Source organism: Ornithorhynchus anatinus, chromosome 1 (assembly GCF_004115215.2).
Source record: "Ornithorhynchus anatinus isolate Pmale09 chromosome 1, mOrnAna1.pri.v4, whole genome shotgun sequence".
Taxonomy (NCBI): domain Eukaryota; kingdom Metazoa; phylum Chordata; class Mammalia; order Monotremata; family Ornithorhynchidae; genus Ornithorhynchus; species Ornithorhynchus anatinus.
In genome coordinates this window covers 176311831-176329713 of record NC_041728.1, presented here as the reverse complement: position 1 = coordinate 176329713, position 17883 = coordinate 176311831, and the positions used below count along the sequence as shown (strand labels likewise).

Sequence of the window (17883 nt, the reverse complement as noted above, 5' to 3'; positions counted from 1 at the left end):
TGACGTCTGACTCCCAAGCGCAGGCCACTAAGCCACACATTTCCAGGAGATGCCAATGAATGCCTGCTCATCGGTAGGTACAATGGGTTCAATTCTATGGAGTCTATGCCATCCTCATGCTGGACCAATAAAAAACTGATAAAAAATACTTTTGAGCCCCTCTGATATAGTCATCATTTGCCATGGCAAATTCCTTCTTGGAGACACAGGGCAGGGGGGAAATGTAATTAAGCAAATTTCATCTTTTTATGGTCTTTGTTAAGTGTTTATTATGCGTCATACACTGTTGTAAGCGCTGGAGTAGGTCCAGGTTAATTAGGTTGGACACAGTCCCTGTCCCACAGGAACACAGGCTCACAGTCTAAGTAGGAGGGAGAACAGAGATTTAATCCCTATTTTACTGTTGAGGAATTTGAGGCACAGAGAAGTGAAGTGACTTGCCCAAGGTCACACAGCAGACAAATGGGAGAGCTGGGATTAGAACCTAGGTCCTTCTGACTCTCAGGCCCATGCTCTCTCCACCAAGCTACTCTGATTCTTTTTGGAGACAAAGGGGCTGAATGAATGGCATAGAGTACGTACGAAGTTTTCTTTTACAAAAGGCAAATTTCACTCATATTCACATTGTTTCATGAGCCCTTATTCACTGAGCACTTACTGTGTGCAGCACACTTTTCTAATAATAATTGGCTTCAAAGCTCTCCATCCCCTTGCCCCCTCCTACCTCACTTCCCTTCTCTCCTTCTTCAGCTTAGCCCACACACACCGCTCCTCTGCTCCTCACTGTGCTTCGTTCTCACCTGTCCCGCCGTCGACCCCGGCCCACGTCCTACCTCTGGCATAGAATGCCCTCCTTCCTCACATTTGCCAATCTAACTCTCTTCCCTTCTTCAAAGCCCTACTGAAAGCTCACCTCTTCCAGTAGGCCTTCCCAGACTGAGCCGTCCCTTTCTCTCTGCTCCTCCTCCCCTCCCCATTCCCCCTTCTCCCACCCTCTGCTTTTTCCCCTTCCCCTCCCCACAGCACTTGTGTTCATTTGTAAATATTTATTACTCTATTTTAGTAACGATGTGTATATATCTATGATTCTATTTATCTATTTTGATGGTATTGATGCCTGTCTAACTATTGATGCCTGTATAATTGTTTTGTTTTGTTGTCTGTCTCCGCCTTCTAGACTGTGAGCCCATTGTTGGATAGGGATTGTGTCTATCTGTTGCCGAATTGTACTTTCCAAGCACCTAATACAGTGCTCTGCACACAGTAAGCCCTCAATAAATACAATTGAATTAATGAATGAATAATAATTATTATTACTATAGTATTTCTTAAGCACTTACTATGCACCAAGCACTGTTCTAAGTGCTGGAGTAGATACAAGGTAATCAGGTTTCCCCTGTGGGGCACACAGTCTTAATTCCCCTTTTACAGATGAGGTAAATGAGGCCCAGAGAAGTTAAGTGACTTGCCCACGGTCGCACAGCAGACAGGTGGCAGAGCTGGGATTAGAACCCACGTCCTCTGACTCTCAAGCCTGGGCTCTTGCCACTAGGCCATGCTGCTTCTAAGTGCTTGGGAGTGTACAATACAACAATAAAGAGACACATTTCCTGTCCACAAAGAGAAATGGGATATTTTAGAATTGATAGCAAGATTTAACAACTGGAACAAAATTTATGGTTGTTTTACCTTGTATAAAAAGTCCTAAAATGCATGTGTCTTAGATGGAAAGCCTGGGGCCTGGGAGTGCTCTGCACTTAGTAAGTGCTCAATAAATACCATTGATTGATTGAGTTAGTAGACCCAGCTTCATTTCCAGCTCTGCTGTGGGCCTTTGGAAGGTTTTGGCTAGATCAAAGCTTCTCTGTGCCTCAGTTTCCTCATCTGGGGAGGCAATAACTTTGGTAACTCTGATAGGTCCGTTACCAAGACCTGCCGGTTTCACCTCTACAATATCGCCAAGATCCGCCCTTTCCTCTCCACCCAAACGGCTACCTTACTATTACGGGCTCTCGTTATATCCCGGCTAGACTACTGTGTCAGCCTTCTCTCTGACCTCCCTTCCTCCTCTCTCGCCCCGCTCCGGTCTATTCTTCACTCCGCTGCCCGGCTCATCTTCCTGCAGAAACGATCTGGGCATGTCACTCCCCTTCTTAAACAACTCCAGTGGTTGCCTATCGACCTCCGCTCCAAACAAAAACTCCTCACTCTAGGCTTCGAGGCTCTCCATCACCTTGCCCCTTCCTACCTCTCCTCCCTTCTCTCTTTCTACCGCCCACCCCGCACGCTCCGCTCCTCTGCCGCCCACCTCCTCGCCGTCCCTCGGTCTCGCCTATCCCGCCGTCGACCCCTGGGTCACGTCCTCCCGCGGTCCTGGAACGCCCTCCCTCCTCACCTCCGCCAAACTGATTCTCTTTCCCTCTTCAAAACCTTACTTAAAAATCACCTCCTCCAAGAGGCCTTCCCAGACTGAGCTCCTCTTCCCCCTCTACTCCCTCTGCCATCCCCCCTTTACCTCTCCGCAGCTAAAGCCTCATTTTCCCCTTTTCCCTCTGCTCCTCCACCTCTCCCTTCCCATCCCCACAGCACTGTACCCGTCCGCTCAACTGTATATATTTTCGTTACCCTATTTATTTTGTTAATGAATTGTACATCGCCTCGATTCTATTTAGTTGCCATTGTTTTTACGAGATGTTCTTCCCCTTGACGCTGTTTAGTGCCATTGTTCTTGTCTGTCCGTCTCCCCCGATTAGACTGTAAGCCCGTCAAACGGCAGGGACTGTCTCTATCTGTTGCCGACTTTTTCATCCCAAGCGCTTAGTACAGTGCTCTGCACATAGTAAGCGCTCAATAAATACTATTGAATGAATGAATGATAGCCTTCTCCTGCTTCTACCTCTCTGCTTGATCCTTCTCAGCTTTTCCAATGCCTGTCACCCCCTTACTCTTCATGTCCTTCAATGCTCAGGTCTGCGTACCCTTCTACTGTCAATCTACACTGGCTCCCTTGGGATGCTCATCTGCTCTCATATCTTCAACTATCCCAGTTTTTTTAATAATATGTGCCAAGTGCTTACTATGTGCCAGGAACTGCACTAAACGCCGGGGTAGATGCAAGCTAATCAGATCATCTTAATCTCCATTTTAACGAATGAAGTAACTGAGCCACAGAGAAGTGAAGTGAGTTGCCCAAGATCATGCAGCAGACAAGTGGCAGTGCTGGGATTAGAACCCAGATCCTCTGACTCCAAAGCCAAAGGTGGTAAGATCACACTGCTTACCACCTTTGCAGATGACTCCCAATCTATCTCACCAGATCCAACTTCCCTCCTTCTCTGCAATTTCTCTTCCTAATGGAATTTGTTAAGTGCTTATTGTGTGCCACACACTGTTTTAAGGGCTAATGTAGACACAAGCTAGTCAGGTTGGATATGGTCTCTGTCCCACATGGGACTCACAATCTTAAACTCCATTTTACAGATAAGGTAACTGAGGCACAGAGAAGTTAAGGGACTTGCCCAAGATCACCCATCAGTGACATATCAGAGCCAGGATTAGAATCCAGGTCCTTTTTACTCCCAGGCCTGAAATCTATTACTAGTCCAAGCTGTTTCTCACATATCTTCTGCAATCTCACATATTCTCTTGCCTCCAGGACATCTCTGCATGGATGCCCCACTGCACCTCAACTTCAACAAGTCCAAAACTCAACTCTTCATCTTCCCTACAAAATATCCACTTTCATAAAAGTTTTCCAACACCATTTTTTAATGGTTTTATTAAGTGCTTACTATTTGCCAGGCACTATAATAAGCTGAGAAGCAGCATGAACAAGTGGAAAGAACACAGGCCTGAGAGTCAGAGGACCAGGGTTCTAATCCCAGCTCTGCCACTTGTCTGTTGTTTGACCTTGGGCAAGTCACTTAATTTCTCTGTGCCTCAGTTACCTCATCTGTAAAATTGGTGTTTACATTTTGAGGCTTATATGGGAAGGGGACTGTGTCCAACACAATTATCTTGTATCTACGCCAGCACTTAGTACGGTGTCTGGCACACAGTAAAGCACTTACATATACCTCAATTATTATTATTATTATTATTATTAATAAGCCCTGGGGTAGATAAAAGCTAATCAGTTGGACACAGTCCATATTTCCATCCCTATCACCACAATTCATGACCATTTAAGGGCCTGGACATTCTTCATCATCATCTCAACCTATTGCCCTTATGTACTCTAGTGCTTCTGCCTACCTGTCTCCTCCACTAGATTGTAAACTCCTAGAAGGCAGGATCATTTCTACTCACTATATTGTTTTATCTAAAGCATTAAGTCCAGTGTTGTACTCAGAGTAAGGACTCACGACTTACTATTGATTGACTGACATCTGGTCTCCCTATCTTTTACATGGTGATCGTCATGTGGGAACAGAAACATGTCTGATCTGATAATTTTGTGCCAAAACAGAGTTTAGCAGAGCCTGGCACAAGGTAAGTGCTTATTAAATACCACTACAAGATAACTAAAACAAGTTGGCTGTTGATATTCTGACCCTGACCATACATCTAATGAGCTTCTCTTCTTTAGCTATGAAGACACTATAATAAACTAATTTTACTGGGGATGGCGGTTATGTTTAAACAGAAATCCCAGAAAATGTAAGCCTGCCATCAAGAACTTTGTACTTTTTCTTTTTCACTTGAATTAAGTTGTCATAGACCCAGGCCATAAACTAATTTTGCAGCAACATGAAATATGCATGAAATAATAAAAAGGGTCTTATACTGCTTTTATATAGTACCATTCAGCCAGATGGATCCATAAATGCTCCTCGAAGATAAATAAAATGAAATTAAACTTTATCATGGAATATAATTTATGAAAATTGCAAAATACTTGAATTGATTCCACCAAAAAAGGTATTAAATCTTGTGACAAGCAAGCTTCTTCAGAGCAGTGAAGTGCTATTCATAAATACAATAAAACAACTGTGTGAATTTGAAATATTTTTAACAAGTCATGTTATATGAGTTATTAATTAAGCAAATGACTACTAATCGCTGAAAACATTTAATCATTTGTATTTTAGCTTCTGTTGGTTGTGGGAAATATGACAGATGAACAGATAAACACTGTGTAATGAATGCATGGAAAATTATGAAACACATTTGCTATGCCATTTCCTTCATTTCCTATACTGTATAGAGTAGTAATGGTATTTATTCAGTACTGACTGTGTGCATGGCGCCATACTAAGCACTAGGAGGGAATTCACAGGAGGAAATTCTGTTTAGAGGCTAGGTATATACACTCCAATTGGGGTGGAGATTTGAAATCACTGGGTTAATGCGATCCATTCACACAGTTGAACTGGATAATTCAAGCCAAAAATCGGCTTCAAAAGCTGAGATATTGGCTCTTTCCTTTCCACTTCATTGAGATTAACATATGTAAGAATTCCATTCTTCTCATACAATTTTTAAAAAGCCTATATCCACTATCCTCTATCCAAGGCAGTAAGAAAGACAACATGAACACTGCAGGTGTTCCTCCACTGAGTAGGGTCAGTTGGGAAAACTATCAGGAGGCTAATCCAGTTTCCATTTATTTACAAGGCAGCCCTACTAAACATGGTGAAATTCGAGTCTCATCTAAGGAAAACTCCATGGCTTTTATAATTCCCCACTTTATACTTAGAAATTTCCTTTCATTCTCTAAATAATGGAAACTACTCAACGGACAACCGACTCCCCATCTCCAAGGTGAAATTACAGTTGGACTGTGCTTTTTTCTAAGAAAATACAACAAAATGTACCCTACCTTCCTTGAAGCTGCAGGACTAATTAAGAATGAGCGTACAACCTGAAACATATCCAAGATTTGGATGTCAACGTACCAAAGCCTTCTGAAAAGTACAAAAGAACGTGACCAGAATTGAGGTTAGACTTCCGATTTACTGAAAGATAGAGCAATTGTTTTGAGATCGTCTATTTCACTTCAGTCTCCTTGACTTTTGCCTTTTCAGGCCCAAACGAAAGGAGAATGGTATTGGCAGCCCGCAAAATGCTTGGCAGTTACAACGAGTCATGGGAGTTTAATATCGTAATGCCTGCTGATACGTTAAAAACCTTCTTTAAAGAGATGCCTACCTACAAATAAGGGACTGTTGAGCTGCAAGCGGAAATGTCCTTCAGCAGACGTCTCCACCTTCTTCCTCGGAAGGCTGTCCACTTGAAGCGATGACAGCTTGAGATTTCTCTCGGCTCTGACGAAGTGCCACTGGTTGTCATTCAGAGGGGACGGAGATCTCACGGTGACCTCCAAAGGACCATTTCCGACATCGATGGCAAAGGTTACTTCCGAAGGAGCTGGAACGTTCGAAAAGGAGAATAGGTAGGGAGGGGGGAGGAGGAATGGAGAAGGGAGTTACTGCATATTGGCATCAGAGTCTTAATCTTGTGAGCTATATACAGGTCGTGGGAGTAGGAAGGGTGGCCTTTATGGCACAATCCTGTTCTCTTTTCAGGGACGGGGAGGAAGTGGGAGGAGAGGGAAGTTAATATACATAATTAGTTTCCGCAGCTTTATATGGTGGCTTTCCCATCTATATTTCTACATGGATTTCAAACAGGCTTCTCTTTCAGTGGTTGCTTTCTTTAAGCCTCACAAATTAGAATACTAAATACCATCGCCAACCAACCAATCCATCAGGGGGCCAATAAGTACTGAGGGCAGGTAACATGATTACCAACTCTGCCATATTGTATTCTCCCAAGCACTTAGTACGGTGCTCTGTACATTATAAGGACTCAATAAATACCATTGATCGATTAATTCTGTACTTATCCTTATACTCTCCCATTTGCCCTATCTGCAATTTATTTTAATGCCGCTCTAGACTGCAAGTTCCTTGTAGGCAGGGATCATGTCTATCAACTTTATTGTAGTGTGATCTCCCAAGCACTTAGTACAGCGTGCTGCATACAGTAAGTGCTCCCATAAATGTCACTGATTGATTGAATGATTAATAGTTCTCATTAAAGTGGAAAATATATGGATATCATGCACATTCAAAGAAGACACGACTGATGCTTTGTGGCTGAAAAGATCAAAGTGGAAAATGATCTCCAGCCAATGGGAGAGAAAAGAAAGCCAGGGACAAACAGAAGAATTGCCCAGGCCTGAAACCAAGCTTGGCTTTACACTTGTCAGTCAGTCCGTCAATCGTATTTATTGAACACTTACTATGTGCAGAGCACTTGGGAGAGTTCAGTAAAACAGTAAGCAGATCTATTCCTTGCCCAAAGTGAGCTTACAGTCTATAGAGGGAGACAGACTTAATGTAAATAAATAAATTACAGATAAGGACATATATGCTTTAGGGAAAAGCCTACGGCACCCAGTATTTCCAGGTAGACTCCCATCCAAGTACTATCCTGATCCAAGCCTACTTAATTTCCAAGATCAGACAAGACTGGGCACATTCAGGGTGGTGTGGCCATATTATGAGCCCCATGGCTATAAGAATCTTGGAGCTGGTAGCCCCTTCCAGTATAAACTAAAGGGACAGGGCTCACTCCTTTTAAATGAAAACATAGCAGTAACTCCGGTGTTCCGATCAGGGGTTGCTGGAGATCTCTCTTTGGAAAGACTACTTCCACTTCACCCTTCCAAGATCCTGAGCAGCATGGCCTAGTGGATAAACCACAGTTCTGGGAGTCGGAAGGACCTGCATTCTAAGCCTGGCTCTGCCACTTGTCTGCTGTGTGACCTTGGGCAAGTCACTTGATGTCTCTTAGGGCAAATAATAATAATAATGATAATGACGGTATTTGTTATGTGATTACTTTGTGCCAGGCACTGTACTAAGCACCAGGGTGGATACAAGCAAATGGAGGTGGACACAGTCCCTGTTCCATGAGTGGCTCACAATCTCAATCCCCGTTTTACAGACAAGCTAACTGAAGCCCGAAGAAGTGAAGTGACTTGCCCACAGTCACAGAGCAGACAAGTGGCGGGATCGGCATTTGAACCCATGACCTTCTGTCTGCCAGGTCCATGCTCTATCCACTATATCATGCTGCTAGTAAGTGCTTAACAAATACAATATTATTATTCTCTGTGCCTCAGCTCTAAAGGGAACAGGGACTGTGTCCAACCCAATTTGAAGCAATTGAAATTGTACCCAATTTGAAGCAATTGAATTCGTACCCAATTGAAGCAGCGTGGCTCAGTGGAAAGAGCACGGGCTTTGGAGTCAGGGCTCATGAGTTCGAATCCCAGCTCTGCCACTTGTCGGCTGTGTGACTGTGGGCAAGTCACTTAACTTCTCTGTGCCTCAGTTCCCTCATCTGTAAAATGGGGATTAAGACTGTGAGCCCCACGTGGGACAACCTAATTCCCCTATGTCTACCCCAGAGCTTAGAACAGTGCTCGGCACAAAGTAAGCGCTTAACAAATACCAACATTATTATTAATTTGCTTGTATCCATCCCGATGCTTAGTACCGTGCCTGGAACAGAGTAAGTGTTTAACAAATACCATAATAACAATAATACCATCAACCATCTCTGCCCCCTGACGAGTGCCAGGGGGCTACCAGTTGAGAAGAGAGGGGTCACTATGGGAGATGACCCTAATTGTCATTGGGAATAACTTCCCTTTCAAGTTGGCTCTGCCCATTATAATCATTATCATTAACCATCAGTCAGGTAAAGGCATTTTTTGAACCCTTACTCTGTACAGTACACTCTACTAAGCACTTGGGAGAGTAGAGTACAGTTGTAGATATGATCCCAAAGCAGATGAAGCTTAAAATCTAATCAGGGAAATGGACATTAAAACAAAGTAGAAACAGCCAATCAATCAATCAGTGGTATTAATTGAGCACTTAGAGTAGAGCATTGGACTTGGTGCTTAAGAAAGAACTTACTAGTCATATCTTGTCTTAATAATAATTGTGGTATTTGTGAAGTGTTTACTATGTGCCAAGAACTACACTAAGCTCTGGAGTGGATACAAGCAAATTGGGTTGGATACAGTCCCTGTCCCTCATGGGGCTCAGTCTTAATCCCCATTTTACAAATGAGGGAAATGAGGCAAGCAAAGGGACTTGCCCAAAGTCACAGAGCAGACAAGTGGTGAACTCAGGTCCTAACCCAGGTCTTAACTACTCCATCAGAGAGTCCTCACAAGCCTCCCTGCCATTAGGTTCTCCCCTCTCCAGTCCATATTTCATTCTGTTGCCTGGATTATTTTTCTAAAACATCATTTCTTATAATACTAATAATAATTTTGGTATTTATTAAGCACTTACTGTGTACCAGGCACTCTACTAAGCACCGGGATGGTTGGATACAAGCAAATCAGGTGAACACAGTGCCTGTCCCACATGGGGCTCATAGTCTTAATCTCCACTTTGCAGATGAGGTAACTGAGGCACAGAGAAGTGAAGTGACTTCCCCAAGGTCACACAGAAGACGATCTCTCCACTCCTCATAAACCTTCAAAGTTGTCCTGACTCCTTTCTGGAACTTCCTCCCCACTCACAACCAACACGCCATTGCTTTCCCCATCTTCAAGGCCCTTCTGATATCAAATATCCTCCAGGAGACCTTTTCGGAACAATCTTTCAATTTCCCATGTATTTCTCCCCTTAATGTCATTCCACCACTTCTGCATCACCTAAGCGACTCTTAACACTGTAGTACTTTCCTGCATGTCTTTTTAATGCTATTCCTTTCTCATAACCTGAAATTTATTTTAGGGTCTTTCTTTCCCAATAGATTGTTAGCTACATGAATTCAGAAATTGTGCCTTTTAGCTCTTTTGTACTCTATCGAGAGTTTAGTATAGTGGAGTTCAAGACAGGGGTGCTAACTGCCTAAGGTGAGTTTGATTGGGTCATGGTTGCACCTGGGCAACCCTATTTGATCTCTCTACACCCGGTTGAAGGGGTTGATGTATGATTCAAAGTGAGCTGTGTCCGCTGAGTGGTTTCCTGCATACAGGACCTGATTTATTTGAATTATCTGCCAGTCATATGATGTAATAATAATTATTATAATAATAAGGTTGGTATTTGTTAAGCGCTTACTATGTGCAAAGCACTGCTGTGGTAGATAACAGGTAATCAGGTTGTCCCACATACAGCTCACAGTCTTCATCTCCATTTGTAATCTGATGTGGGCAGTTTCCAATATTAACACTTAATAATAATAATGTTGGTATTTGTTAAGCGCTTACTATGTGCCGAGCACTGTTCTAAGCGCTGGGGTAGACATAGGGGAATCAGGTTGTCCCACGTGGGGCTCACAGTCTTAATCCCCATTTTACAGATGAGGGAACTGAGGCACAGAGAAGTTAAGTGACTTGCCCACAGTCACACAGCCGACAAGTGGCAGAGCTGGGATTCGAACTCATGAGCCCTGACTCCAAAAGCCCGTGCTCTTTCCAATGAGCCACGCTGCTTCTCAACACTTGAATATCTGCTCCAGTTTAAGAGATAGGGGTGATGAGAGGAAATCAGTGTCATGACTAGAAAGAGGTAAAAGTCTAGGGCAGTATTTTTTCTTTTATTTTGATTATTTATTTCTCTTTGTTGGATAAGTAAATTGATCTAGGCTTCTATTGAATCCACTGAGAAAAAAAAACAATCATGATCAAGAATAGCCTGGTGGAAAGAGGTTCCCTAATCTTCCAATTCAAACCAGATTTTTGGGGGGAGAAATTTCCCCAAATCTTTACCAAGATTTTATCCTTTTCATCAGTGCCATGGTTTGGGGTCAATATCCTCAGGATAGTACCTTCCTTAGATTGCAACTTCCCCCGAACAATCAATAGTATTTATCGTGTGTGCAATCTGTTCGGGGCACATTCATTCATTCATTCAATAGTATCTAGTACATTGCCTTTGAAACTATCTCCTCCCATTTCTATGGTGTTTCTAGCTATGTTAAGCCTTTCATGACTGGAGAGAACCATTTCATTCACTGAAGTGTATCGCTTCCATTAACTAAAAGAGTTAATGTACAAACACAACCAGGGAGTAGCACAAACATGGATAGACTTAAACTCTAAACAATCCTTATACTTTGTCAAATAATATTAAATATGGGAGCCTGTGGGGCTGCTTACTAAACCAGAAGTAAAATGGTTTTGCAGTCGGGGGCTTTGAAATTCACCTCAAGTCACCAGTAAATAACTAGGGCGGGAAAGATAATTTAAGAATGCTCAATTGTGCTCTTCTCCCATTTTCAAAAAGAGCCATGGTGGATTCTGCTTCTGGTGATAAATTAATTTACTCCCTGGAGTTGAAAAATAAAGTGAGGCAGAGTTGAGGGGAGAGAAAAAAAATGATCTTTAGAAGAGCAGATTGTGTGGGGCTGGGACTCAGAATAGTCTTTTGTGTCTCCTTCCTCTCCCTTCATTCTCCCCTCAGAAAGTGAAGGGTCTAAATTTCAATAACTAGTCTGGGATTGTTTAGAAAATATTTCTTTTATAATTCCTTTTGTAATTTAATTTATGATTTGCATTTAAAATCATTTTCTTCTTGTTTTATTCTAGTGGACTTACATTAGCAATCTGCCAATTATATAGGAAGACACCCTTATTTTGATTATGTCTTTCATTTCTCTCTGAAGACCGAGTCAATCAACAACCAGTTTTTTATTGAGTTCCCTCTCTGTGCTGAGTCCTGCCCCAGGTGCTGAAGGGGATGGATGAAAATTGTATTATCCTACTTAATCAGAATGAATTAAAATAGTCCTTTTTTTTTATAGGCCTGTTTCATTTCTCATGCTTGAAGTTGATTTCTAGTTTAAGCCAACTCTGGCTTCTAGAAGAGGTTTTCCTACATTGTAATAAAATTGGAGAAAAAAATGGAAAATCTTCATTTTACCAGAAAAAAAGTACTTGATAAGTTTACTTTAATAATAAATACTGAGGATAAAGGGCTGAGAATAAGAAACAAAAATGTAAGGTTTTTTTTTTTTAATTAAGCTTTTAATCATTTGAACCAATTGATTACTCCTGACATCAACTGTCACACAGTACTCATCGGAACCAACATTCCCCTTACCTTAGTAAAAGGTCAGTTGGTTGATCAACTTGAAGCAGAGCTGACTAGGTAATCTCCTAGCAAATATACAATTAAAAGCATTGTCCCCAACACATGCCATCATAACTAAATAGTAAAAGTGAGTATGTTTTTTATGAAACTAGTAACTACTTCCCCCCTCTCAGGGTCACACCTGGAGAGTTTCCAGTACTCTATCAATCTCAACTATGGGAGGGAGAGTCAAGCAGAGGCATACCCAGTCTATTCCTAATTTGGACAGTGGCTAATGAGTGGAAGGCAATCTTCTACAAGTCAAAAGTCATCTGTGCTGGGCAGCAGCAGAATGGGAGAGAGTCATTCATTCATTCAATTGTATTTATTGAGCACTTACTGTGTGCAGAGCACTGTATTAAGTGCTTACTAAGCACTGTACTAAGAGTCAAGGGCGGAGATTTGAGTTTACTGCGTAGAAGGAGGCAATGGTAAACCACTTCCAGATTTTTACCAAGAAAATTCTCTGCATCCACTACCAGAACGATTGCGGATGGAGAGCGGGGTGTTCTGGGAGAGATGTGTCTGTTTTGTCACTATGAATCGGAAACGACTCAGTGGCATAAAATGAGACAAGGGACTGCTTCACCAATTCCATCAGTCAGCTAATCAAAGGTACCTATTGAGAAGTTACTGTGCGCAGAGCACTGTACCAAATGCTTGGGAGAGCACAGTACAACAGAATTAGCAGACACTTTCCCTGTCCATAATGCGCTTACAGCCTAGAAAAAGAGTTTGTTTTTATGGTATTTGTTTAGCACTCACTATGTGGCAGGCACTGAACTAAGCACTGGGGTAGTTACAAGGTAATCAGGTCACACACTCCATGTCCCACATGGGGCTCACAGGCTTAATCCCCATTTTACAGATGAGGTAACTGAGGCACAGGGAAGTGAAGTAACTTGCCCAAGGTCACATGGCAGACAGATGGCAGAGCCAGGATTAGAACCCAGGTCCTTCTGACTCCCAGACCCAAGCCCTATCCACTAGATCCTGCTGCTTCACATTCACATTCTTCTTTGTTCACATCCTCAACTGAATAATGAGAACTAAGGCTGTAAGCCTCATGTGGAACTGGGACTGTGTCCTACGCGATTTACTTCTAATCTACCCCAGTGCTCAGAACAGTGTCTGGCACATAGTAAGAATTTAGCAAATACCATAATTATCATTATGATTATCATCTTAAATCTATCTCAGCACTTAGTAGAGTGCCTGGCACATAGTAAACTGTAAAAAAAAAGTGATTAAATGGAGATTGAGAATGTGAGCCCAATGGGGGACAGGGACTGTTTCCAACCCAATTTATAACAAGCAGCGTGGCTCAGCGGAAAGAGCCCGTGCTGGGGAGTCAGAGGTCGTGGGTTTTAATCCCGCCCTGCCACTTGTGAGCAGTATGACTTTGGGCAAGTCACTTCACTTCTCTGTGCCTCTATTACCTGACCTGTAAAATGGGGATTGACTGTGAGCCCCACGCGGGACAACCTGATCACTTTTAGAACAGTGCTTGGCACATAGTAACCACTTAACAAATACCATCATTATAATTATTAAAAAAAATTCTCAAGCCATTTGTAGAATAGGCACAGTGAGCTGCGTTAGTTGTAAAATGTTTTGCTCTAGAAACAGTGAGGAACTGTCTGCAAAAATATCATCACTCTGTTATTTTTTTGCAAAATATCCAACATACTTGGCCAGAGTAAAAAGCACCTCCACTACTCTTTGCTACTCAGACACATGGAACAGTTTCCTCTGCTGTAAACATGAAACATTCCAAAGGTGGTAAAATCCAAATCCACTCACTGGAAGGGAACCAGACAACAACAGATTGAAAAAAAATAATAATCATGCCTGGAAACCTGTTTTTTCAGTGCCAAAAATTGGATATAACAAGTTAGGAAGCTGTTGCTCAGATAGCCCGAAAGGAGGGATATTCCATGGGGAGGGGCAGAAATCTATTTTGAGATTCTGCATCTGTTACCAGGCCACTTCCTCTCCAAGCAGCTGGTCCGTGGAGCCTCCGCGCTCTGGACCCTTTAGGCAGCTAATTCCATCTGGCCCCAGGCCACAGGATGAGGAACAGCTAATGAGGAGGCTGAGTTAGGTTTTTGGTGTGTTTTTTTTTAAAGTGCCTCCAACTTTTCCAACTTTGAAATTGAAATATTCTTTCCAAGGCCTATCCTAGAGGGTGTAGGTGGAAGCCCTATGGAAACCATAATCTCCACGGTTCTCGCTCACTTCCTGGTCTTTAAAATCCAACTGCAAATTTGTCTCATGGCCCCCAAAGTGAAATGCAGTAGCAGGATGGACAAATTGAACTTTGATGTGCAATTAACACTAAATCATACCTCGTTATCTTGGGATAATACACTATGGCATTTACCACTGGCCTAACGAATTAAAAGGTCGTGGGGCCTTGTTTCAGTCAATTTTATGTTCGCATCGTTATAACCTTATTATAAAGTGGACGGCACTTATTTCTTTACTCCAGGAGCTTGTCATGTTTGGGGAAAAAAAATGCTTCAAGAGCTCTCTCACTTTATTACCCTGAACGGTAGGGAATAATGGGAACCCAAACTACCAGTTGTGCTGTCGGTTACTTTCCTTTATGTACGGTGTTTTGTAATTGCCACTAAACTCTCATAATGGCTTTGGTGGCAAACTAAAAGCCTGTAAAATGATGATCAGACTGCTAATGGGCTAGAGTTTTAATCCCTCATTCTTGGGCCCTTGAATTTCAAGGTACATTTTGCTGAACCATTATTTACCCCATTAAAGCTATTTCCTGCAATTAGGTCACTTAAAGTGTTTTGGCTGTTTCTGAGTCAAAGTGTTTATCAATCAGGTTATTGTACTTTCCCAAGCATTCACTACAGTGCTTGGCCCACAGGAAGTACTCAATAAATCTGATTGATTGACGAGGAGGACTACCCTTTAGAGTCAGGAATGTCTCTGTCTAAGTGATTGATAGTGATTTTGTTATTATTATAGTACTTGTTGAGTGCTTACTATGTGTCAGGCACTGTACTATGCACTGGGGTGGATACAAGCAAATCGAGTTGGACACAGTCCCTGTCCCACGTGGGGTTGACAGTCTCAATACCCATTTTACAGATGAGGTAACTGAGGCACAGAAAAGTGAAGTGACTACCCCAAGGTCACACAGCAGCCAAGGGTCAGAGCCGGAATTAGAATTGGGAAGCAGCGTGGCTCAGTGGAAAGAGCACAGGATTGGGAGTCGGAGGCCATGGGTTTGAATCCCCGCTCTGCCACTTGTCAGCTGTGTGACTGTGGGCAAGTCACTTAACTTCTCTGTGCCTCAGTTACCTCATCTGGAAAATGGGGATGAAGCCTGTGAGCCTCATGTGGGACAACCTAACTCCTTGTATACCCCAGCGCTTAGAACAGTGCTCTGCACATAGTAAGCGCTTAATAAATACCAACATTAATAAATACCAACATTAACCCATGACCTTCTGACTCCCGTGCTCTTACTCTATCCACTACACCATGCTGCTTGTCCTGAAAATAACAATAATGATTATGGTACTTGTAAAGTGCTTACTATGTGCCAAGCACTCTTCTAAATACTGGGGTAGATTGCAGTTAGGTTGGACACACATGGGACTCACTCTCTTATTCCCCATTTTAAAGATGAGGTAACAGAGGTCCAGAGAAATGAAATGACTTGCCCAAGGTCTCACAGCAGACATATGGAAGAGCAGGGATTAGAACCCATAACCTTCTGACTTCCAGGCCCATCTCTATCCACTAAGACACACCGCTTCTCTTAATGATGTTAACGTAAACCCTAAAATTAACTTTTCAAGCATCCATTCCAAAAAATTAATTCTGAAAAGAATGTAGAACTAGCTGCTTGTAAATAATTCCTGACATTGGGGTTGGGAAGCAGCACTGGAATAGAAGCTAATCAGGTTGGACACAGTCTCTGTTCCACATGGGGCTACGGTCTTAATCCTCATTTTACAGATGCAGTAACTGAGGCCCAGAGAAGTGAAGCAACTTGCACAAGGTCACACAGCAGACAAGTGGCAGAGCCGAGATTAGAATTATCCGCTGCCTGCCTCGTCTTCCTGCAGAAACGCTCTGGGCATGTCACTCCCCTTCTTAAAAACCTCCAGTGGTTGCCTATCAACCTCCACACAAAAAAGAAACTTCTCATTCTAGGCTTCAAGGCCTTTCATCCCCTTGCCCCCTCCTCCCTCTCCTCCCTTCTTTCTACTGCCCACCCCGCATGCACCGCTCCTCTGTTGCCCACCTCCTCACCTTCCCTCGTACTCGCCTATCCCGCCGTCAACCCCTGGGCCACATCCTCCTGTGGTCCTGGAACGCTCTCTCTCCTCACCTCCGCCAAACTAATTCTCTTCCCCTCTTCAAAACCCTACTGAGAGCTCACCTCCTCCAAGAGACCTTCCCAGACTGAGCTTCCCCTTTTCCCTCTGCTCCTTCTGCTCCCCCTCTACCCCCTCTTCACCTCCCCTCAGCTAAGCCCTCTTTTCCCCCCTTTCCCTCTGCTCCTCTCCCCTCCCTTCCCCTCCCCTCAGCACTGTGCTCGTCCGCTCAACTGTATATATTTTCATTACCCTATTTATTTTGTTAATGAGATGTTCATCCCCTTGATTCTATTTATTGCTATTGTTTTTGTCTGTCTCCCCAGATTAGACTGTAAGCCTGTCAAAGGGCAGGAACTGTATCTTTTACCGATTTGTACATTCCAAGTGCTTAGTACAGTGCTCTGCACATAGTAAGCGCTCAATAAATACTATTGAATGAATGAATGAATGAATTTATGACTCCCTGGCCCGTGCTCTATCCACTAGACCATGCTACTCCGATTAGACTGTAAACCCATCAATGGGCAGGAACTGTCTCTATCTGTTGCCGATTTGTACATTCCAAGTGCTTAGTACAGTGCTCTGCACATAGTAAGTGCTCAGTAAATACTATTGAATGAATGCTTCTAATGTTCTATGTATTAGAGTTGGGGTTTGTGCCTGTAGAATCCTAGTACCTTCTTGATAAATGTGACATCAATGAGTCAATGTGTTGAATATTAGTGACCTTGTCCTTCTGTGTAAATCCCTGTTTTTGTAGTGTTAGAATATAAGAAATTAATATAATAATCGTGGTATTTGTTAAGTGCTTACTATGTGCTAGGCACTGTACTGAGCTCTGGGATGGATAACATGCAGAATCGGGGTGGACACAGTCCCTGACCCATGTGGGGCTCACAGACTTAATCCCCATTTTACAGATGGAGTAGCTGAGGCCCAGAGAAGTGAAGTGACTTGCCCAAGGTTATACAGGAGACAATGACAGAGCTGGGACTAGAATCCATGAACTTCTGACTCTCAGGCCCGTGTTCTACCCACTATGCCATTCTGCTTCACTCTTAGGCATGGGTGGTCTGTTTAACTCCAGCTCAGTCTGAGGGTGAAAGTTGGATTCCCAAATACAGATCTTAATGCCCAGTGACACAGGGTTCTAATCACAGTTCTACCACTTACCTTGTTAGGTGACCATGGGCAAGTCACTTAGCCTCTCTGGATGTCAGTCTTCTCATTTGTAAAATGGGAATATGATGCCCGTTCTCCCTCCCTCTTAGACTTTGAATCCCGTGTGTGATTTGAACTTTCTCTTATCTGATGATATTTACCACAGAAAGCCAGTATTAAACATTTAGTGAATGTGATTGTTCATAATATTAGTATTACTGTTGTAGTTATTGATATCACTGTCATTGTGATATCTC

The 17883-nt window shown here is 42.8% G+C and overlaps 1 protein-coding gene across 1 annotated transcript in view; it reads right to left on the bottom strand.

Moving 5' to 3' along the window:
• The window catches only part of CNTNAP5 (contactin associated protein family member 5), a 746584-nt gene that overhangs the window by 113040 nt on the left and 615661 nt on the right, over positions 1-17883 (bottom strand). Inside the window, exon 17 of the mRNA XM_029075794.2 lies at positions 6151-6369. Coding sequence (XP_028931627.1) covers positions 6151-6369 — 219 coding nt within the window. The remainder of the gene's footprint in view (positions 1-6150; positions 6370-17883) is intronic.